The 22,305-nt window shown below is 40.8% G+C and overlaps 1 protein-coding gene across 5 annotated transcripts in view; it reads left to right on the plus strand.

Moving 5' to 3' along the window:
- The window catches only part of CDK15 (cyclin dependent kinase 15), a 108,858-nt gene that overhangs the window by 15,066 nt on the left and 71,487 nt on the right, over window positions 1-22,305 (plus strand). For 2 of the 5 annotated variants that reach the window (XR_007134058.1, XM_047773252.1), the window contains exons 1-6: window positions 2,928-3,163; window positions 3,885-4,034; window positions 4,248-4,342; window positions 7,177-7,256; window positions 19,808-19,902; window positions 21,220-21,282. Coding sequence is in view for 4 of the 5 variants with exons in the window: in XM_047773252.1 (XP_047629208.1) it covers window positions 3,041-3,163; window positions 3,885-4,034; window positions 4,248-4,342; window positions 7,177-7,256; window positions 19,808-19,902; window positions 21,220-21,282 (606 nt within the window). In the remaining variant the exon portion in view is untranslated. Of the gene's footprint in view, window positions 1-2,924; window positions 3,164-3,884; window positions 4,035-4,247; window positions 4,343-7,176; window positions 7,257-19,807; window positions 19,903-21,219; window positions 21,283-22,305 lie in introns of those variants that run through there. The other 3 variants (XM_047773251.1, XM_047773253.1, XM_047773254.1) reach the window with 3 other exon arrangements.

The following is a 22,305-nucleotide window of genomic DNA, read 5'->3' on the forward strand; positions in this document are numbered from 1 at the left end:
CCATGGGTTTATTTTTTCTCTAATTTCTATTGCTTTGGGAGACTGCAAATTGTCCCCTCTTAAGCCAAATGGGAGTCCCTTCAAGTTGGCTTCTGTGGCCCTTTTGATGTGACTCCCATTGACTTAGGATGAGCTTTGAATAAATTTCTTGATAATTTTCTAGATTTCATGCTCTGGAGATTCAGCTACCATTTCTCCATGGATCCTTGGTTCTTTTTAGTGGAAAGTGGTATTTAGAGACTACAAATTGAGCACCAGGATTGCTCAATGCTATTTAGTTGTCATTGTTTCTAGATCTTTTGGGTTGATGGAATTCATTAAAAGGGAAAAAATAATAATCATAATAAAAATATTTATACCAATATTTCCAAATCAAATTTAAGGTCACACAATTTTACTTGATTTCTTTGAGTTGATATTTATGTTTATTTTCTCTTAAGCTGAAAATTTTGGTTTCTGTTGACATTGGCATAATTATTTACTTGTATAATCCTAAAATACACCAGTATCTGTTTCAAAATAGTAATAGTAATATTGCTATCATTAGTAAAACTACTTGCTACACTTTATTTCCTCTCATTTCTTTGCCACAAAAAGTAGCACACAAAAGAATTTTGCTATTTTCACCTAATATACTTTGATGATTATTGTATGTCATTAAATGGAACTAATTATATTAATTATTTGTATTATTATTAATATAATTAATTGTTTTAATTATAGAATAGAATCTTTATAGCAGTGTCTATTGTATGGATGCATATGGCTTATTTTTAATGTTTGTGACACAAACTTCAAGTTATTTCTGATGTTATTATCTGTTGAGTGTGTGATAATTTATATAGTATAGAAGGATTATAATTAGACCAACATTTCTAATAACCTGGCTAAATGAAATAAAGACAAAATTCAAGATTAGAAAAAGTGCAAAATCTCAACTAAACATAGCAGTTTGAATGCACAACCAGTTGAGAAAGGAAAAAGGACTTCAAAATTGTAAGGTGGAAGAATCTAGCCTGGATTTATTAATAACCTATAATTTTTATGCTAATTTAAAAAACGGCTGCCATTTGTTGACACAAATTCCCTGGAAATAGAGCCTCAAGCAGAAACTTACCTGTGAAAACTTACATGCAAACACATTCTGAGAGGAAGGGGTCATGTGCAATCCGAGGGGAGTAGAAATGAGGGGGCAAAGGAAGTAAAGGGGAGAAGACAGGCTGGCATAAATGGAGCATGCTTCTGAGCAGGCTTCAGCACCACAAAAAGCATTGCTGGTTTCATAGTGGAAGTGCACTAAATAGGGCTTCCTGCTTTCCTTGTGTCACCTGGCCCTTACTGGTAGTTGCTGGAAAAGCCAGAGTGTCTATTGGTCCATTCAAGCTGGTGGCCAGACACAGGGGTCTCTCCTTATCAGTCAGCTTCTTGCATGGGGCCTTGGGCATCTATGCGAGCAAGAGCAGCAGTAGGCCATGCTTCAAGACAGTAGAGTGGGTTCCTTCCTCTAAGGAGCTGACCTGAGGTAGGCCTGGTCTGGAGTGGTACAGAAACTGGGTCTGAGTCACAATTCAAAATGAAGTCATCTAAGTCTTCTGTCCTATTCAGAAATCTTTGGTAACAAAAATCATTTCAGGCACAAAGCTAGAAAACATCTTAAGTCATCTAATTTTTTTTTGCTTGACTTTTTTTTTTTTTTAGGTCTACACCCTCATCATATGGGGGTTCCCAGGCTAGGGATCTAATCGGAGCAATAGCTGCTGGCCTATGCCACAGCCACAGCAATGCAGGATCCGAGCCACGTCTGCGACCTATACCACAACTCATGGCCACACCAGATCCTTAACCCACTGAGTGAGGCCAGGGATCGAACCGAAACCTCATGGTTCCTAGTCGGATTCGTTAACCACTGAGGCACGATGGGAACTCCCATTAGTGCCTTTTTTAAAAACTAAACGTCTCTAATTTAAATCTTTGAGTTGACCTGTTTTAGGTCTCTTGTGGCAATTTTGGAATAAAACTTCATACATACTCATAATTAACTTATCTCAGACTTTTCTTAAACCCATTGTAAGGTTCAGATATCAAATATACATAAATATTGCTATGATAATAGACATGACTTTGTCCTTCGTGACTGTGTGTACGTGTGTGTACATATGTGTCTTATGTTCCATCTCACACTAATTAGCACATTATAGTGGCAATAACCTTAGGATTCTATGAGAGAAAAGAGTTCTGTTCAAAGACTGTCAGCTAGCTTGAGTAGTTCCTTGACTTATGGTATTCATTTAGTAAATGTTAATTACATCACTGTGGAAAGGAGGGAGACAGGGAGAGAGAAGGAGAGAGGGAGAAAAGGAGATATTTCATACGCTCTCCACTATTGGGTGACACTGTTATCTGTTCAGTAATGAGAACAGCACATGTGCTCAATAGATAGTTTTTGAATCTGTGAATGAATGGGTGCCCAGCTGGGACTATTAGTTACAATATTGCTTGAAGGCAAAGAGATGGAGTAGTTATCTTCAGCTCTCTTCCTGTTCTAGGGTTCTGTAGTTTCTTTGCCTACTAAAAGCTGGTTAGGTTACAACTTGATTTTGAAGTCGGTAAAACAAAATACTTTCAGATGAAAGGCAGAGAGAAAATACTCCTCAACTTTAACACCAGGAAAGTCTAATAAATATTACCAAGAATATGGATAAGCAATGTAAATTCATAAAAACTATGCATACCAGTAGCACTAACTTGTGGCCGGAATAAGGACTTTAAATGTGCCCAGTTTTATTCTATCCAATACTAGCTTTCCTGGTTTCGGTGGTGCACATATGAATGCAGGCAGCCGCCTTTCTGATGTACAGTTTCTTGCACTGATAAAGAAAAACTGCTGAAGTCATGAGGCTGCTCCAGGCAGAGCCCTCATGTGAGTCATATGAAAGCTCCAGCACTGCTGACCTCTGGCAAAAAGGGAGTGGAAACAAGGACAAGAGAGGCAGAGGGAGAGAGGTTCAAGTACGGGTTTTCTCCTTGAACCTAGAAGATTATGGGTCAAGAGCTGTGTGCAAAGACTCTCCAGCCTGGATGCAGCTGCCATCGCTGTTGGGAGGGAGGCGATGCACACAGCGGTCAGAGGAGTGCGCCTGTGACCGTGGAGGCTGCGATGGAGGTATCTGTATCCCAGAAGCAGCATCTTCCTCTCTTGATAAACCAAGGAGTTCAGAGGCTCCCTTTCTGAGGCAGGGTCAGTTTTTTCTGTGGTAGGTCTAAAGCAATAAAAAGAGAATTCTATTAAAGTCACAGAGAATTTGTGGCTGTTGTTATCAAATGTGGGGATATTCTTTTAAGCCAAAAGGGAAAAATAATCCTATGCTTTGGGCTGCACGAAACCCACTTGAAGTTGAGAAAGCTATTCTCTTGAAATCTCTGAAGTACCAAATTAAAGAGCAAAAAAGCAATTTATAGCATTGGTAGCTTATGGATTAAAAACTTCAGTAATTAGCTTGTAGTTTTTAGGAATGCTGTCCTGGGAAACAGATAAGTTAAGGATGCATGAAAAGGAAAACCTAAGTTTAACAGAGAAAAACCGAAAACCATCCATCAAAGACATTTAGGTTAAGCTAAGCGTTTAAAGACATAGTCTTAGGTAAAGAAAGAATGTAGTTTTTCAGAAGTTGATGTCATTATGATTTTGCTTTGTTCTGTTTTTTGTTTGTTTGTTTGTTTGTTTTAAGGATCTGATGTTCAGGAGAGGTGCCTTTTGGAGGTGTAGGAAGCTTAGAGAGCACTTGAAGAGTTAACATCAGGCAAATAAATTAAAAAAATGGTTTATGCTAGCTATTGAGTTCTGACTGCTTAAATTTTATTCCTGCACTTTCCTTTTTCTCTAGCTAGCAGACCTAAAAGAAGCATCATGTTCCATGACTTCATTTCACCCCAGGGGACCTCAGTCTGTCCATGCCCGGAAGTTCAGGAATAGAAGGCCACGGAGTAATAGCGATTCTTTTCAGGAAGAGCATCTGAGGCAGAGTTTTCAGTGGGTGAGTGAGCAGCTGATGTTGATCAAGAAAAATTTAGTGTGTGCTTGTCTAGGGAGGGGCCCTTATTTCCAGGACAATTACTGTGCAAACCTTTCCAAGTATACTCTGCAATGCCGTCTAATTTCTCTGGGGGAAAAAAAAAATCAACACTAACAACAACCAAAAAAATGCTCTTTTCTTTCCCACCTCTCACTCCTCATTCCCCTCATGCAGACGAAGAGCCTTCCCTTTGGGGCAGCCTCATCTTACCTGAACTTGGAGAAGCTGGGTGAAGGCTCTTATGCTACAGTTTACAAGGGGATCAGCAGGTGAGTGACTCATTAGCTGGGAGACTTTAGAGATGAGGGTCTGGCCTTCACAACTTGACATTATGAAGCCAGGTGCCATATGGCAGAAGTTCGGGACCTGTGCAAGACCCCACAGTCAATGGGGAAAGACAATGTTTGAAGTAGCCTTGAAAGAAAACAAACTTCCCCTGCCCCAATTAAAATCAGCCCGCTAAGATGTTTATCAGCTTTTCATCTTCTTGATTTCAATGCAAAGTAAACTTTCTCAACTACTGACTCAAAGAAGAATTACTGCCCTTCACCTGGTGGCAAGCACAGTTGATAAGGTGTCTCTACAGAGATTTTCATATCTCTCCCAAAACACAGCGACAGCGTTTGCTCCTTCCTTCTTCTGCTTGGCCTTCATAGAAGGGACTGAAGTTAGTTTCTACAAAGCATGACACAGTATGCAAAGACTGATTAATCCTGGGTTTCCTACACTTGCAAATTACACAAAATGGCTGGAGAAGAAAAAAAAACTGTTAACCCAGAAAGCAAGTACCCATTTTTTTCTGTTTAACGAAAAAACGTTGTTAAACACATTTGAAGGAGTTCCCTGGTGGCTTAGTGGTTAAGGATTTGACATTGTCTCTGCTGTGGTGCGGGTTCTATTCCTCGTCCAGGAACTTCCACATGCTATGAGTGTAGCCAAAACAAACAAACAAAAAAAAATATTTGAAAGGTTAATGAACTCCATTCCTTTTAGTCAAGGTTGCTAATCAGAAGGTCTGATTTCTTTAATTTTTGTTACTCCACTTGGGAAAAATAGTGTCTCAAAAGTGGTTAAATGTTAATTAAAAAAATTTAATATAAATACTACAAGATCCAATATTTATTATTTAGTACATGTGTTATTATTTTTACTTGTTAAACAAGATTTTGGAGGAGATATCATTTTAAACATTAGGTAGAAACAGGATTTCATGCATTTCCCTAGTATCTTAGGAACTGAGAATATAAAAGCTTTCCTTCAAGGGATTCAGCCTAGAAATAGAATGAAAAATCCATGGAAGTATACACTCTGTCCAAGTGCAGAGAGATGTATATCGAAGTATATTAATTGCAGCAAGATTTATCATAGAAAAAGTAAAAACCTGGTCACAACTAGCCATTAGTGGGGACTGGCTAAATCATCGCCGTATAATGAAGTAGTATGCCACCATCTAGAACATGAGATTTTCAGTAACTTTATTGGACAAATCCCCGGATATGGTATTTTTATGGCTTTTCATATGTATGATCATGTTGCACTCCCCCAGATTTCACCCATTTACAATGCAACCCACAACAAGCAATATAATTTTGCCACCAAAAAACCCCTAAGGAATTCCCAATAAACTATGGGCTTTCGTTAATAATAACATACCAATGGTGGTTCATTAATTATAACAAATGTATCATACTAATATGTTAATAATAGAAGAAACTGGATGTGGGGTATATGGGAACTTTCCCTAGTATCTTAACTTTTCTGTAAATCTAAAGCAACAATAACAATGAAAAATAACCAATGCTGCCCGATGTTGGTGAGGAGTGCTGGCCACTCTGATGACCAGTTATCTGTGAGATCCCTGTGGCACAATTTGGGAACATGCATTCAAAACAATAAAAACTTGGGTCCTGCATATTCTTCGATTTAGCAATTACACCTTGACCCTAAGAAGATAATAGAGGCTGTGTGAAAAGAATTTACTTAAAATATGATGGTCAAGGTATTTTGACCAAGAGTTAGAAACAGGAGGTTGCTTCATGGCTCAGCGGTTAATGAACCTGACTAGAATCTATGAGGATGCAGGTTTGATCCCTGGCCTCGCTCAGTGGGTTAAGGATCCAGTGTTGCCATGAGCTGTGGTGTAGGTTGCAGACACGGCTTGGATCACTGTTGCTGTGGCTCTGGCATAGGCTGGCAGCTGTAGCTCCGATTTGACCCGGAGCCTGGGAACTTCCATATGCCCCAGGTGCAGCCCTAAAAGGCAAAAAATAAAAGAAGAAGAGGGAGAGAGAAACAATGTTAAAATACTTGGAATTGGCCAAATACATTGTAGCTTATTTATATAATGAAATATTATTAAATTTTACATAATATAAGTATGTAAGAATGAAGAAAAGTTAAATGGAGGGAAAACAGGTTACTAATACTATGATATGAATCTCACTGTTTTAAAACCAATATACTTCTAGTTGCATTAAAATCTTCTCTGTTCTCTGTCATTTAGCTCACATCAGCAAACAGAACAAGGAATAAGGGGAGAGTAGGAAGCAATTGAGAGAGAATGGTGGGGCTGGCCAGATCAGGTAGCACTTGGGAGGCAACTATAAGAATTTGGCTTTTATTCAGAATGAACTATGAAGATGATGGTGGGTTTTGAGCATGGAAGTGACTCGTTTTGACTTTCACTTTAAAAAGATGCTCTGTTGGGAATAGACAGTAGGGCACAAACATACAAGCGGAGAGATTGTTAGTAGGTCATTACAATGATTCAGATGGAAAATAAGGGTGGTTCAAATAAGTGTACAAAGGAAAATAAAAGAGACAATATACATCAAAATATGAGGATGGATTTGTTGGGTTGTTTTTTTCTGTGTTTTGCTGTGTTCACATTTTCTGTAGTGAATCTCTATCACTTTAATAAAGAGAAAACTGGTTTGATACATACGTATGACTTCTAAAACTTTTTATTTTAAGAAAATTGTACATTTCATATGCTGGCATAAATTTTGAAGAAAAGCTACTTTTATTAAACAAACATCCTTAGTATAAATCGCTGCTATGAACCATTTCAACAAATGTATGCCCTTTCTCCCAACTCTTCTAGGATAAATGGACAACTAGTGGCTTTAAAAGTCATCAGCATGAATGCAGAGGAAGGAGTCCCATTTACAGCCATCCGGGAAGGTAAGAACAGTGGAGTGGACCCAAGAGATCTATTTTAAGTTTGTGATTTGATAAAAAATTCATTGAGGGAGTTCCTGTCATGGCACAGTGGAAACAAATACGACTAGGAACCATGAGGATGCAGGTTCAATCCCTGGCCTAGCTCAGTGGGTTAAGGATCTGGCATTGCCGTGAGCCATGGTGTAGGCCAGCAGCTACAGCTCTGATTAGACTCCTAGCCAGGGAACTCCCATATGCCACTGTTACGGCCTAAAAAGACAAAAGACAAAAAAAAAAAATTTGTTGAGTCTATCTGTGCAGCATCTAGCTTTTGGTATTTATAGAAGTGATGTTATAATTGCAACTGTATTCTTCACACCACTTTTCCAAATCATTTTATTACTTATTTTTGAGGAAATTAGAATTAGTTTTGTTAGTTGACCCAAACTATGAACTCAGTAAGTTTTTACTAAATATCTTTTGTGAGTTTGGCCCCATGCTAAGTACTAAGGCCATAGCTATATAAACTGAGAAAATCCATATGGAAGAGAAAATAGGTAGCATACGCAAATTCTCCATAAGCAGTTTGCCTGAAAATAAGCTGTTTAGATAGCATTTGAAAAACTCTTTGGGAAAACCTGTATTTTTAGTGTTGCGCCTGTATTTTCTCTGAATCTTGGGTAACAGAACAAGTGGGGGAGGAGTATGGAGTCAGAGGGACGTGGGTTTGAATCTTAGATCTACCGATTACTGGTGGTGTGATGGCGAGTAGGTCACTTTTCCTATTTAAGATGCAGTTTATGGCAGAAAGAGGATAGTAGTACCTGTTCTGTTGGGTTTTTACAAGGATTAAATGTGAATAGACATATATAGCACTAATCACAGAATTCATCTTCATAGTTCAACAAATATTGGCTATTATTATTCTATTGTTCCTTTCACTAGATATGTCTTATTCACCATCCAGATAACTAATACTTTATAATTTAAAAATCTAGATGCCAGTATAGTGAAAATAAATCATTAAAATGCAGTTTATTAACCTTTTTACATGAGCCACTTGAAATAAAATGATGATACGATTGCTTTCCATTTCATCAAAAACTCAAGAAATGGCTCCTCCCTGGTCTTTCTCTCTCCCTCTGTAACTACATCTTTTTTTTTTTTTGTCTTTTTGCCTTTTCTAGGGCCGCTCCCTCGGCATGTGGAGGTTCCCAGGCTAGGGGTCCAATCGGAGCCGTAGCCACCGGCCTATGCCAGAGCCACAGCAACTCGGGACCCGAGCCATGTCTGCAACCTACACCACAGCTCACAGCAACGCTGGATTCCTAACCCACTGAGCAAGGCCAGGGACCAAACCTGCAACCTCACGGTTCCTAGTCAGATTCGTTAACCACTGAGCCAGGACGGGAACTCCAACAACTTCCCTTCTCCGTGGAGCACATCCTCTATGCAGAGCATTGCTGCTGGGTGTTGTAAAGGATGAGAAGAAAAGGCCTGATCTTTGCTCTATATCTTTTCAGTTGTAACAGAGCAGATGACTCAAGTTGCATCCAGTATTATGATGCAGATGAAACAATGACCTTGTAAACTAAGTTGAGAACCAGTCCGTCTCCGTGTGGCTAATAAGAGTCAGCAGAGATTGAACTGAACTAGGGAGGATGGGTCATGCGAACGGGCATGGAAAAAGCAATTCAGAAAATGAATGTGTAACCGAATTTGATGCCATTTTCAAAAGTCTTCCAGAGCCCCTGGGAAATACATCATTTTGTATTTCAGCGGAAGGGCCAAATGGCTATCAGGTTAGCCAGGGATTCAGCCTGGTAGGATCAGGTGCATTCTGGAGGAAAACGAGGCTTTAAGTGTTTAATGTAATGGAAGCTGCATTTACTGATGTACTTGTTAGTAGGCCCCATGAAAGGATGATCACATTTAGAAAGAGATGTGTAGACAGGTGAAGGAGTGTTTCTGAGGATAATAGATGTCCCCAGGTCACCAGCATAAGGGGAGGGTCTCTAAACCCAAGTTCACCCCATTCTCACAGTGTTCCCTTTGTGAGCTGAGCTTGCCCAGTTGCTTCCGGCCTGCCTCTCTCAGATTTTGCCCACAGCCAAGTTTTTCAGGTTGATATTTGACATAAACAGCAAAACCTTTTGCCGGTTTTGCTCACAGATGGTTCTCAGCATGGTTCAGAAAAGCTGGATCGGCATTGTTCTGTATGCTAAATGTTTCTTTCATTGCGTATTTACCCAGGAATTGCCTCTCTATCACAGGTGTTTGCAATTACATTTAGGATTCAACGGTGGACTTTCTTGGTTTGTTTTATGAACTTACCTTCCTGAATGCTTTGCTTGTTTAATATGAAAAACCACAAAAGGATTTTTTTTTTTGACGCACTGGAGGTTGTGAGGTATCCAGTTTCCAACAATGGATGTTTCTTTTTCCACCAGTATAAAAACTCGGAGCCCTGGATAGAGGAGCCCTCTTTCTCAATAAGACATGAGGTCTCATTTGAAAACTTTGGCACTGTCCCATTTTTTTTCCTGTAAGACCTTTAAGGATGTGAGACCAGGGAGACAGGAGGTTAAATGAGAAGGGCTGGAAGGCAAAACAAGAACAGCTGGAGTTCATTAGTTAAAATCCAGGGTCACTTGCTTAAAAAGGCAACCGAAAGCCACGTGCAGAAGAACTAAATGAGCAATGCAGACTTCTCTAAAAAGCCTTGAAGTAGGAATTACTTTTCCTGAACAGTTTGGCTGCTCTAATGATATATCACTAAAGATTTATCGAGTAGGATTTTACTGCATGTACGGTCTGTTGAGGTATCTGTAGAAAACATGTGGCGGTTCAGTCATCGGGCTGTTTGGAATCCTCGTTGATCATAACATGTAATATTATGAAATTAGCAAAAGTATGAACAGCACGGAGGGAAACATGTCTTAACATATGTGCCAGGTACTTTTCACGTGTTACCCCTTTCAATCCTCTTAACAACCTTTGGAGACAGATATTATGATTCCAGTTCAGAGCTGTGATTCAAAGCAAATCTCTTTGGTGCCAAAATCCATGCACTCTCTATGCATTCATTCCACAAGTATTTATTGAGCACCTACAATGACCAGGGCCTCTGCTAGATATATGGCAGTGGTGGGTTCCCTACCCTCATTCCTCTGCTCATTGAAAAGATTAGCCAACTTCATAGGAACTTAGAAAATCTCTCATAAATGGCTCTATAATTATATTTTAAAGTTTTTTTTGTCTTTTTGTCTTTTTAGGGGTGCGCTGGTGGCATATGGGGGTTCCCAGGCTAGGGGTCTAACCAGAGCTACAGCTGCCAGCCTACACCAGAGCAACAGCAACACTAGATCCAAGCCATGTCCACCACCTACACCACAGCTCATGGCAACACCAGTTCCTTAATCCACTGAGCGAGGCCAGGGATCGAACCCACAACCTCATGGTTCCTAGTCGGATTCATTTTGCACCACGACAGGAACTCCTTTAAATGTTTGTTTTTGCAACCAAGAGAAAACTTACATTTGAATAGGCTAACATTGTAAGTTTTTATATAAGAATGAATTCCTTAGTTTTATTAAACTATGTATCAATATTTTAATGAGGTTATTCTTTTTTTTTTTTTTTTTTGTCTTTTTAGGGCTGCACCCATGGTATATGGAGGCTCCCAGGCTAGGGGTTGAATTGGAGCTGTAGCCACTGGCTTACACCACAGGCACAGCAACGTCAGGTCCGAGACACGTCTGCAACATACACCACAGCTCACAGCAAAGCCAGATCCTTAACCTACTGAGTGAGGCCAGGGATCGAACAAACCTGTGTCCTCATGGATGCTAGTCAGATTTGTTTCCGCTCAGCCATGACAGGAACTCCAAATATCTTTCCCTTTTTTTGTTTGTTTTGTTTTGTTTGGTCCTTTGTCTTTTTAGGGCCTTACCCTAGGCATATAGAGGTTCCCAGGCTAGGGGTCTAATCAGAGCTGTTGCGGCTGGCCTATGTCAGAGCCACAGCAACGCCAGATCCAAGCCAGGTCTGTGACCTACACCACAGCTCATGACAACACCAGATCTTTAACCCACTGAGCGAGGCAAGGGATCGAACCCACAACCTCATGGTTCCTAGTCGGATTCATTTCCGCTTCACCATGACGGAAACTCAAAATATCTTTCTGTAAAAATAGAAACCTGGTTTAAAAAGAACTTCAAGGACTTTCAGCATGTTATTAGCAGCATTTGTTAGTAAGCAGGCATAGAACTAATCTTTGTTGAAGGCTAAGCATATGGCATAATCTTCCCCCACCTCAATTTTCTTTTTGAACCCTTACATCAACTCTAGTTGATAAAGTTTTATTTTTGTTGTAGTGATGAAGGAATCTGAACTTCAGAGAGGTTAAGTAACTTGTCTGAAGTCACAGAGCTAGTAATCAGTCATTATGTATTAAAATCTGTTCTATTCTAGACAAAATACTTTCTACTTTATTATGATAAATTTAGAAATCCTTAATGCAAGCATTTTTCCTTTTGCAAAATTAAAAATAGAAAGGCAGGAGAAACATTTTGAAAAAAATTATATATAATATTGTATATGTGTTAATTCTGATTCTTTCATCCACTCTACAGCACGGTAATTGCAAGTCTTTAAATTAGAAAACAGGGAATTCCCGTCATGGCTCAGCATTTAATGAATCCAACTAGGATCCATGAGGATGCAGGTTTGATCCCTGGCCTTGCCCAGTGGGTTAAGAATCCGACATTGCCGGGAGCTGTGGTGTAGGTCACAGACATAGCTCGGATCTGGCATTGCTGTGGCTGTGGTATAGGCCGGCAGCTGTAGCTCCAATTGGACCCCAAACCTGGAATCTCCTTATGCCATGTGTGCGGCCCTAAAAAGCAAAATAATAAATAATAAATAAATAAATAAATAAGAAAGCAGTTTTGGCTGAGAATCTTTGAAGCTCATTTTCTAGTAAGAAACATTAGAAAGTAATTATTCCCAGTCCATATATAAGAAAACTGAGCCAAAAATAGATGAAAGCACCTCTGGGGGTCATACAATGAGGTGGAGGATACCAGTTAGAACCACTGAGTTGCTGGTTGCCACAAATAGATTATGACAAGCCTGGTTGACAAGAAGTCCTCCATTAAATGCATTCAGATCACATTAGGGACATAACACATTTATATGTGCATAGTTACATTTTTATAAAAAATAATATCATGTGATTGGAATTATAATTCCAAAGTCAGATGATAACTATTTCCTAGCATTTGTCTTAATATTATCTAGATGATTTCTCTTCTGGGAATGCGTAACTCAACTCATTGACTTGATTTGTGACACTCAGGCCAGAGAAAAGTTAGCATCAGGAACTACAAGCTTTTTCAATTCAGTGCCCAATGTGGGCTGAGACTCAGTATTGGCTCCCTTAGCGACTCCTACATAAACTCATGAAAACTGTCTGGTCTTCATTTTTTTTTTTTTTTTTTGTCCACACACAGTATATGTAAGTTTTTGGGCCAAGGATCAAACCCACCCCATTCAGCAACCTGAGACACAGCAGAGACAACACCAGATCCTTAACTGCACAACAAGGGAACTCCTGTCCAGTCTTCATTAATTCATAAGCACTTAACTGAGCACCACATGCCAGGCCTGTGCCAGGTGCTCAAGGAGCTCAGAGCCTAGGGAGGGCTGTGCCCCAGGACTTTGAGAGTCAGCCTTCTTCTTCTTTGTCATTGTCATCTTTACATTTTCTTCTAACTTGAAGCAGAAACATCAAACATCAAACATCCTGACCCATTGCATTTGGAAGGCTTCAGTTGTCCTAAAACTTCACTAAACCACAAACTCCAATGAAATGAACAAAACAAAGAAATTAAATATGCTCATATTGCAAGATGAAAAAGGTAGTTTTTTTTTCTAAATTACTAATCTTTTACATAAATGAGAATTGGTTTAAATTCCATTGGCTGGGAGTTCCCGTCGTGGTGCAGTGGTTAACGCCGAATCTGACTAGGAACCATGAGGTTGCGGGTTCCATCCCTGGCCTTGCTCAGTGGGTTAAGGATCCAGCGTTGCCATGAGCTGTGGTGTAGGTTGCAGACCCGGCTTGGATCCTGCGCTGCTGTGGCTCTGGCATAGGCCAGTAGCTACAGCTCTGATTAGACCCCTAGCCTGGGAACCTCCATATGCGGCGGGAGTGGCCCTAGAAAAGGCAAAAAGACAATAAATAAATAAATAAATTCATTCCATTGGCTGGAATTCCACTGGTATTTAGTTGGTCATATTAAACACGGTTTTGGACATTTAAAATAAAGAAAAAAATACTTTGCATTTTTAAAATGAGCTGACTAATGCTTTCACATGGGTCATTTTTTTTTTTTTTCTGTTTTTGGGATTATGTTGCTTTCTTCAGGTTTTCTCTTTGGCCTTCTGGGTATTCTCATGATCATACCAAGTTGGTATATGTAAAATTCTTAGGCCAGTTCCTGGCTTGTAAATGCTCAGTGAGTGTTAACTATCATCATCACCGTCATCACCACCACCACCACCATCACCATCACTCACCATCACCATCATTATCACCGTCATCATTACCATCACCATCATCACCACCACCATCACCATCATCACCATCACCATCATCACCATCATTATCACCATCATCATTACCATCACCATCATCACCACCGCCATCACCATCACCACCATCATCATTACCATCACCATCATCACCACCACCATCACCATCACCACCATCACCATCATTATCACCATCATCATTACCATCACCATCATCACCACCACCATCACCACCATCACCATCATTATCACCATCATCACACCACCATCACCATCACCACCATCACCATCATTATCACCATCATCATTACCATCACCACCATCACCACCACCATCACCATCATCACCATCACCATCATCACCATCATTATCACCATCATCATTACCATCACCATCATCACCACCACCATCACCATCACCACCATCATTATCACCATCATCATTACCATCACCATCATCACCACCACCATCACCATCACCACCATCACCATCATTATCACACATCATCATTACCATCACCATCATCACCACCACACCATCACCACCCATCACCATCATTATCACCATCATCACCCCCACACCCACATCACATCATCACCATCACCATCATTATCACCATCATCATTACCATCACCATCATCACCACCACCATCACCACCATCACCATCATTATCACCATCATCACACCACCATCACCATCATTATCACCATCATCATTACCATCACCATCATCACCACCACCATCACCACCACCACCATCATTATCACCATCATCACCACCACCATCACCATCACCACCATCACCATCATTATCACATCATCATTACCATCACACCATCATCACCACCCACCATCACCACCATCAACCATCATTATCACCATCCATCACACACCACACCATCACCACCATCACCATCATTATCACCATCATCATTACCATCACCACCATCACCACCACCATCCCATCATCACCATCACCATCACCATCATCCCATCATTATCACCATCATCATTACCATCACCATCATCACCACCGCCATCACCATCACCACCATCATTATCACCATCATCATTACCATCACCATCATCACCACCACCATCACCATCACCACCATCACCATCATTATCACCATCATCATTACCATCACCATCATCACACACCACCACCATCATTATCACCATCATCACCACCACCATCACCATCATCACCATCATTATCACCATCATCATTACCATCACCATCATCACCACCACCATCACCACCATCACCATCATCACCATCATTATCATCATCATCATCATCACCTTCACCACCATCAAGTATTTAAAGTAATTCCATTGTGATTCCATTTGTCTGGAGCTTTAAAGACTCCCAGGCTATCCCTGTGTCTTTACTTTGAAAAAGACAAAAATAAATATATCTAGAATATGTGAATTATAAAAACGATAATTTTACAGGAATCAGAATGCCCTGATTTTAGAATCTTTCCTCTTCTCAGTTGGCTTTTGCAGCCCTCAGCTGATTAGCCCACAGAACACACCACATCCTGCTGTGAAGTTTAAGAGGCATCCTTAAAATTGGAAAAATGACCCTTGCTTCCTGGGTTTAAGACCCACACATCTGAGGTGGTAGGCATTTTAGCTATCTCTGGTGGATGCACCAAACAATACACCCATACCATGAGGTAACTGCTTTAAAACATCACCTATTCTTTCATGTGAATTCCCTATTACTCATCAAAATTCACAGTTTCCATATAAGTATTTCAGTAGTTCTGGGGTGTTAAAAAAAAACAGTAATAGACATGGCCATAACACACATGACATTTATAAATATAATTAAAAGGAACAAGGAATAAAAGTGTCTTCAGCAGAAACACCCTATGCCAACCAATAACATGTATAGAAATATTAGGTAATTAGTAACCACTAGTTCAATAGAAAGTATTTACTGAGTGTTTATAATATCCTAGACATCATTCTAGGCACTGCCAGTATAGCAATAAGCAAAAAAGGCAGGAGATTACTGGTAGCTGAGCGGGTTAAGGACCTGGCATTGTCTCTGCTGTGATTCAGGTCACTGTTGTGGCGTGGGTTTGATCCCTAGCCTGGGAACTTCAGGATGCTGTGGGCACAGGCAAAAAAAAAAAAAAAAAAAAAAAGACAAATGCACCTGCCCTCCATGGAGTTTATATTCTGAAACGCAGAGACAGTCAACAAACAGATAATGTGTCAGGGGTGATTAGGGCTGTGGCGAATACAGCAGGGCACAAGGATAGAGGATCACTGGGGGTGGGGCAGGGTGGGGGGCTGTTTTCTCATTGAGAGGGATCGGGGAAACCCAGGCTTATACATATAATTTGAGCGGGGGCCTGAAGGAAGCAAGGGAGGTAGCATGTTGACCTGAGACAAGAGGGTAACAGGCAGAGACGATGGCAAGTGCGAGAGCTGGGATGAAGATATGTTTGGCGTGTCCAAGGAACAGCCTGGAGGCCACTGTGGCCAGAACCAAGTGAGCAAGGATGGGGGTGAGAAGAGGAGGGCAGGGAGGTGCCAAGGGTGGGCAGGCCCTCGTACCAGCCTCTGCTCTCACTCTGAGTGAGATGAGACACCACTGGCAGGGTTAGGAGCCAGGACAGACATGACCTGACTTTCAAGTGAGAAGGATCGCAGTGGCTGGGTTTTGTGGAAAAGGAAGCAGGAAGCAGGGAGATGGGTTAGGAGACGTTTGCAGTGATTCAGGCACGATGATGGTGGCCTGGCTTCACCTGGGAGCAGAGGAGATAGCAAGAAGGCTCTGGACTTGTTCTGAAGGAATTGCCAGCAGATTTGCTGATGGAGTGGATGAGGCTGTGAGAACGAGTTGTAAGAATTGTCACTAGAGTGGGGCGTCCTCATCAAATGGATTAATGGTTTCAAAAGATTTCCGGAAAAGTGTGGGTTAAAGATGAGAGTAATAATGTCAATAAAGAGAACAACAGAGAAATGGCGGAAGGGACACTTTTCTTACTCCTGTAAAACAGAAATTGTCAAGAAAGCTCTAAGAAATAAAGATTTATACCCAATGTTGTTAGTAGTAAGCCTTATCCTAAGTAGATACTGTCCCTTCAGCTTTTTAGCAAATGATGGTATGAGACCATTGTGATTAACAAAATACACTATCATGGCTAAAAATAAGCAATGAGGAGTTAAAAAATTAGCAATATATTTAAGTGGGACTAAAATTATATTAAAAATAAAATTCAAATATGTTAACAATATATTTAGCAATTTCAGCTTTACCATATCCTTTTAAAATCTAATTTTGATATATTCGTAATGCATTGTGTGTGTGTGTGTGTGAGTGTGTGTAGAGAGAGAGAGAAGAGAGACATTCATGAACATAATTTATAAATAAAAATACAATCAAATACAAGCATTCTCCACTGATTCTCCAGAGTCAGTGTTGTAAATGTGGAAGGGGTTGAAAACCCCAGCAGAAACATGACATAGTCAGCATTTTAAGATATTAATCTGGGAGTAAGAGTTTTGTGGGGCTCAAAGCCAAAGGGGAGCAAAGAAACTGATGGCTGGGGTATTCTATTTTGCAGCCAAGTGATGCTTTACTTTTACCAAGGGTTCCACATGGGATCTGATTCCATCCTCATGTCAACCTTGTGAAGTCAAATACGGAAAGGCATTATCTCCTTTTTCCAATAGGTGGATGGAGATTTGGGTTGAGAGTCTCTCCTGAGCTCACTCAGATAGAAAGTGACAGGGCAGGGATTCACATTAGGGCTTTGGGCTGTATCTACAGTCAGTTCTCCGTTAAGACACCCAGTAAATCTCTTTGAAAAATCAAGTGCCTACTCTTGGCTGAGCATTGTACTGGGTAGTGTCACAGCATCCAAAAGAGAGTGAAAGTCACACCCTCTACTTCCATGTAGTCTTCAGTCTGGGACTAGGGACAGTAAACAGATGCCTGTGAAACTGTTTACTACATTTACAAAGCAATGTACTTGTAAGTGTGAAATCATAATTTAGCTTCTAAGGATCGGGGTGGGGGGGGAGGCGCGAAGCCTAAGTTAGAGCATTAGTCATTTAAGCAGAATAGGGTTAGCAGGTGTAATGGGCTCTTTTGGTGGTAAGAGATTCCCAGCTCAAACTGAGGTTAAGTCAAGAAGAAGATTCACTGGCTCAGAGATCTGATCATTACAGGTTTGCAGGGTACAGAGGACATCACCAGGAATTTGTCCATTACCCAACACTATTTTCAATCTGTCTTAGGTTTAGTCCCAGGTATGGGTAATCTGGCCACAGCAGGTCCTGGCTAAATCCTACAAATAGAAATTCAGCCCTCGTGGAAAAGAAAGCATTCTTTCCCAATGGCACAAGCAAAATTAGGGCTCTCTCGGGCTTGGATTTTGTGCCTGTCTCTGAACCAATCACTCTGGCTGAGAGGTGCTGCGCTCTGATTAGCCAGACCCGTAGTCACTTGCCCAATTTGGGTAGGGTGGGGTCAGCCCCATTAGAATAGCATGGATTGAATGGGGAGAGGGTTGGCTTCCCAGAGAAAAATAGATGTGTCCACTCCAGAAGGGAGCATGGCTGCCAGGAGGGCAAAAGGACAGAGGATCATTACAACAGAATAAGATTTCTGAAGGAAGTAATTGTGTTCCGAAATTAGAGTATTTAAGTCAGTTTGTTTTTAATCTTATGGAATTCTGGGAGAGCGTTGGTGATATGCTATCCTGATAACGATATCCTGATAAGAGAGTCAGGATACGCAGGCAAACCTTGCAGAACAGTGATTTGAGGTTTTGTTTTTCTTTTTTCTTTTTAGGGCCACACCTGCGGCATATGGAAGTTCCCGGTTAGGGGTCCAATTAGAGCTGCAGTTGGCGGCCTACACCACAGTGCCAGCAACACCAGATCCAAGCCACATCTTCAACCTATAGCACAGTTCACGGCATCGCCCTATCCTTAACCCACTGAGCAAGGCCAGGTATTGAACCACATCCTCATGGATACTAGTTGGGTTCTTAACCTGCTGGGCCACAACTCGAACTCCTGATTCGAGTTTTTTATACTTCACTTTTCCTTTCCTTGAAGACTTAAGGACACTTTTCTTCATTCAGGGATGCCCTGAGCTGAGACTCACCATCTCCTTATGGTGACTGTTCTGATCTCCACCCTCCTGAAGCTGGGGGGTCGTCCCATCTCTGGAGCCTCTAAAGGCAGCCTTTCAAACCCTCTCTCAGCTGCTCACTGGCTTCTGTGGTGACTCTTCCCTTTTAGAGCTGTCTTCTAATAACCCATCATTGATGATGCAGGAGACAGTCCTCAGCCCTTCTCACTCATCCGGGCTCCTCGAGTTTGGCCTTCTTCTCTTTTTAAGTTTGAACGTTCTCCTTTCCGCAGGTTTGCAATTCTCCCGTTAAGAAATCCCATCCACTTTGTGCATCGTGCTCAACAACCTTTGATCCCATGCTCTTATCCCTCCTTCTACCAATCACATCCACAGGCCCTGCTGACCCCCTGTGGGACTTTGAGTTTGAGAGCATGGTCACATGTTGCAAAGTCCTGCTCTAGAAGGCAGAACGCTCCTTTGCTTGCTCCTTGAATGGCCCGAATCTCTCCAGGCTTCCTCTCTTTTAGCTCTGAAGCAAAGATGATAAGCTTCCCAGAGGAAGGCGTTTTCAAAGTGCTGTGAGTGCTTTGATGAAATTGATTGGGTAAATGGAAACACATTTTTTTGCAACTGCTCTTGCCTGTAAGAAAAATAAGTTATGTAAATGCAATGATTCACCATTTAATAAATAATGAAGTTTTTTATAGTTTTCAATATTGTTTCACGAGAGATTTTTTTTTTGCCAGCATTGAAAAACCAGAATGCTTGATTTGAAATGTTTAAAAAAATAAATAGTGCTTGATATCTTTAAAGCTGGTACTTTCATGATCAATGATTGAATCGACATTTTGTTTAATTTTTCTAGCTTCTCTCCTGAAGGGTTTGAAACATGCCAATATTGTGCTCTTGCATGACATAATCCACACCAAAGAGACACTGACATTCGTTTTTGAATACGTGGTAAGTTGCCCCAGCATTTTACAAAGCCTAAAGGAAAAGCCTGGTGTTTGTGTAATGAATCTGTGAATATTTTATGGCATGATAAAACTTTCATTACAATGTGGAAAGTGTCATGGAAATTTTCATTATTGTGATTAGTGGAGCCTATTGTTCTTATGCTCACGCTTTAGTCCTGCTCCTTTACCCACTATGTTTGCTGCCTTTTCCCCCATTGCCAGCAATAAGAAATAAGCACTTCAAGTTTACCTCCTGAATAAAACTATTGCACTTCTTTTTCCATCTATTTTTAATCACTGTCTGAGCAGAGTCAACGGATTTTCATTGACGATAAATATATAAACCACAGGTTTTAAAAAATTGTATCCAAGTTTACTAAAGAATAACTCATTTTTATTTTTGAAAAAAAAAAGTTCAGATATTAGGAGAAAGAGGTCATAAGTTATATATGTACCTGACGTGCCACCAAGGATACTTGGAGAGTAAAAAAAAAAATCTCTGTGTCATTGTATTCAGTGGCAGTTGTTTAAAATGTGTCTCTCCTATTGTAGTTCACCAGGTGAAGAAACTGAAATAGTGGAGTTCCCATCTTGGCTCAGCCTGGGAACCTCCATATGCCATGGGATTAGCCATGAAAAGACCAAAAAAAAAAAAAAAAAGGAATCTGACATTGTGTCTGTGATGATGTGGGTTCGATCCCTGGCCTTGTACAGCAGCTTAAGCATCGATCTTTGCCATGAGCTGCGACATAGGTTTCAGATGTGGCTTGGATCTGGCATTGCCTTCCCTGTGGTATAGGCTAACAGCTGCAGCTCTGATTCAACCCTTAAACCAGTAACTTCCAAATGCTGCAGGGGTGGCTGTAAAAATAAAATAAAATAAGCCTCTCTTTGTGTCCAGAAATAGGCTTCCTTCTAAGAGCAGCCAGTTAGGAAGACACACTATTTTTGACTTTAACAGTGATGTCTCAGACACCCTGGTCATGTACATTTTGCGTCTTTTTTTTCCGTTTTTTAGGACCTCACCTGAGGCATATGGAAGTTCTCAGGCTAGGGGTTAGATCAGAGCTGCAGCTGCTGGTCTATACCACAGCTCACACAACGCCGGCTCCTTAACTCTCTAAGGAAGCCCTGGGATCAAACCTGCATCCTCATGCATACTAGTCATGTTTGTAACACACTGAGCCACAACAGGAACTCCTGCCTTATCTTGTTCTCAAAAATTCTGAACTATGTGGTACCTCTGAGAGTCAAGTCTGTGGTCTGCTTCGTGACAGTGACCAAACACTGCTAATGTCTTCCTTTCCACCTCTCTGTGTAGCACACGGACCTGGCCCAGTATATGTCCCAGCACCCAGGAGGGCTTCATCCTCACAATGTCAGGGTGAGTACTTTGAGAGTCAGGACTCTCCTCTGACTTGCCCACAGCAGGAGAATCTTGAAACAGACTGCCATCACAAACCAAAGTCCCGTGATACTGAAATAAGAAGATGGACATCATTGATATTCTAGAGAAAAGTAAAAATTAAAAAAAAAAAAAAAAAAGAGTTGCCCCTCAAGATATGGAGCAATGTCCAGCTGTTTTCTGGGCTGCCTAACCCTGTCAGTCATTGCCATCATGCAAATGTGTCTTTAGAAGTAGAAACCAATTAAAAAGAATTGCATTAAAAGGAAAGAAGTGGAGTTCCCGTCGTGGTGCAGCAGTTAACGAATCCGACTAGGAACCACAAGGTTGCGGGTTTGATCCCTGGCCTCGATCAGTGAGTTAAGGATCTGTCGTTGCCATGAGCTGTGGTGTAGATCGCAGACGCGGCTCGGATCCCGCGTTGCTGTGGCTCTGGCGTAGGCCGGTGGCTATAGCTCCGATTAGACCCCTAGCCTGGGAACCTCCATATGCCGCAGGAGCGGCCCAAGAAATAGCAAAAAGACAAAAAAAAAAAAAAGGAAAGAAGGGAAGTTAGGCCATGGTAAAATAAATCCCCTCTTCAGAGCAGACCACTGTGGTAGTTAATAAAGGTTGTGTTGGAGTGATAGCTCCCCACTAGAACTAACAAACAAATTACCTTGTGGGATCTTTATCTGTCATCCTTTTGCTTGTTCTCCCAGATCTTAGCATATGTGAGAACAAGTTCCATTTTTCTAGTCACTGGAATAGAAATAATAATAAACTCTTAGCTAGCAATAATTCTACATCTGTTATAAATTTTAGAAAGCATTTGTATTTCATACTTTCCATTCCCTAAGGTTTTATTGGCATTAATTGATTGGCCTTTAATATAACCGTATGAGATTTGTGTGTGATGTACTCATTCAACCAATATTTGTGTTCATTCATTCATTGAAGAAATATTTAGTGAATTCTTAGGACCAGATTAAGTCCTGAGGTTTCAATGATGAATAAGCTGTG

This window comes from Phacochoerus africanus, chromosome 3 (assembly GCF_016906955.1).
Source record: "Phacochoerus africanus isolate WHEZ1 chromosome 3, ROS_Pafr_v1, whole genome shotgun sequence".
Lineage (NCBI taxonomy): Eukaryota > Metazoa > Chordata > Mammalia > Artiodactyla > Suidae > Phacochoerus > Phacochoerus africanus.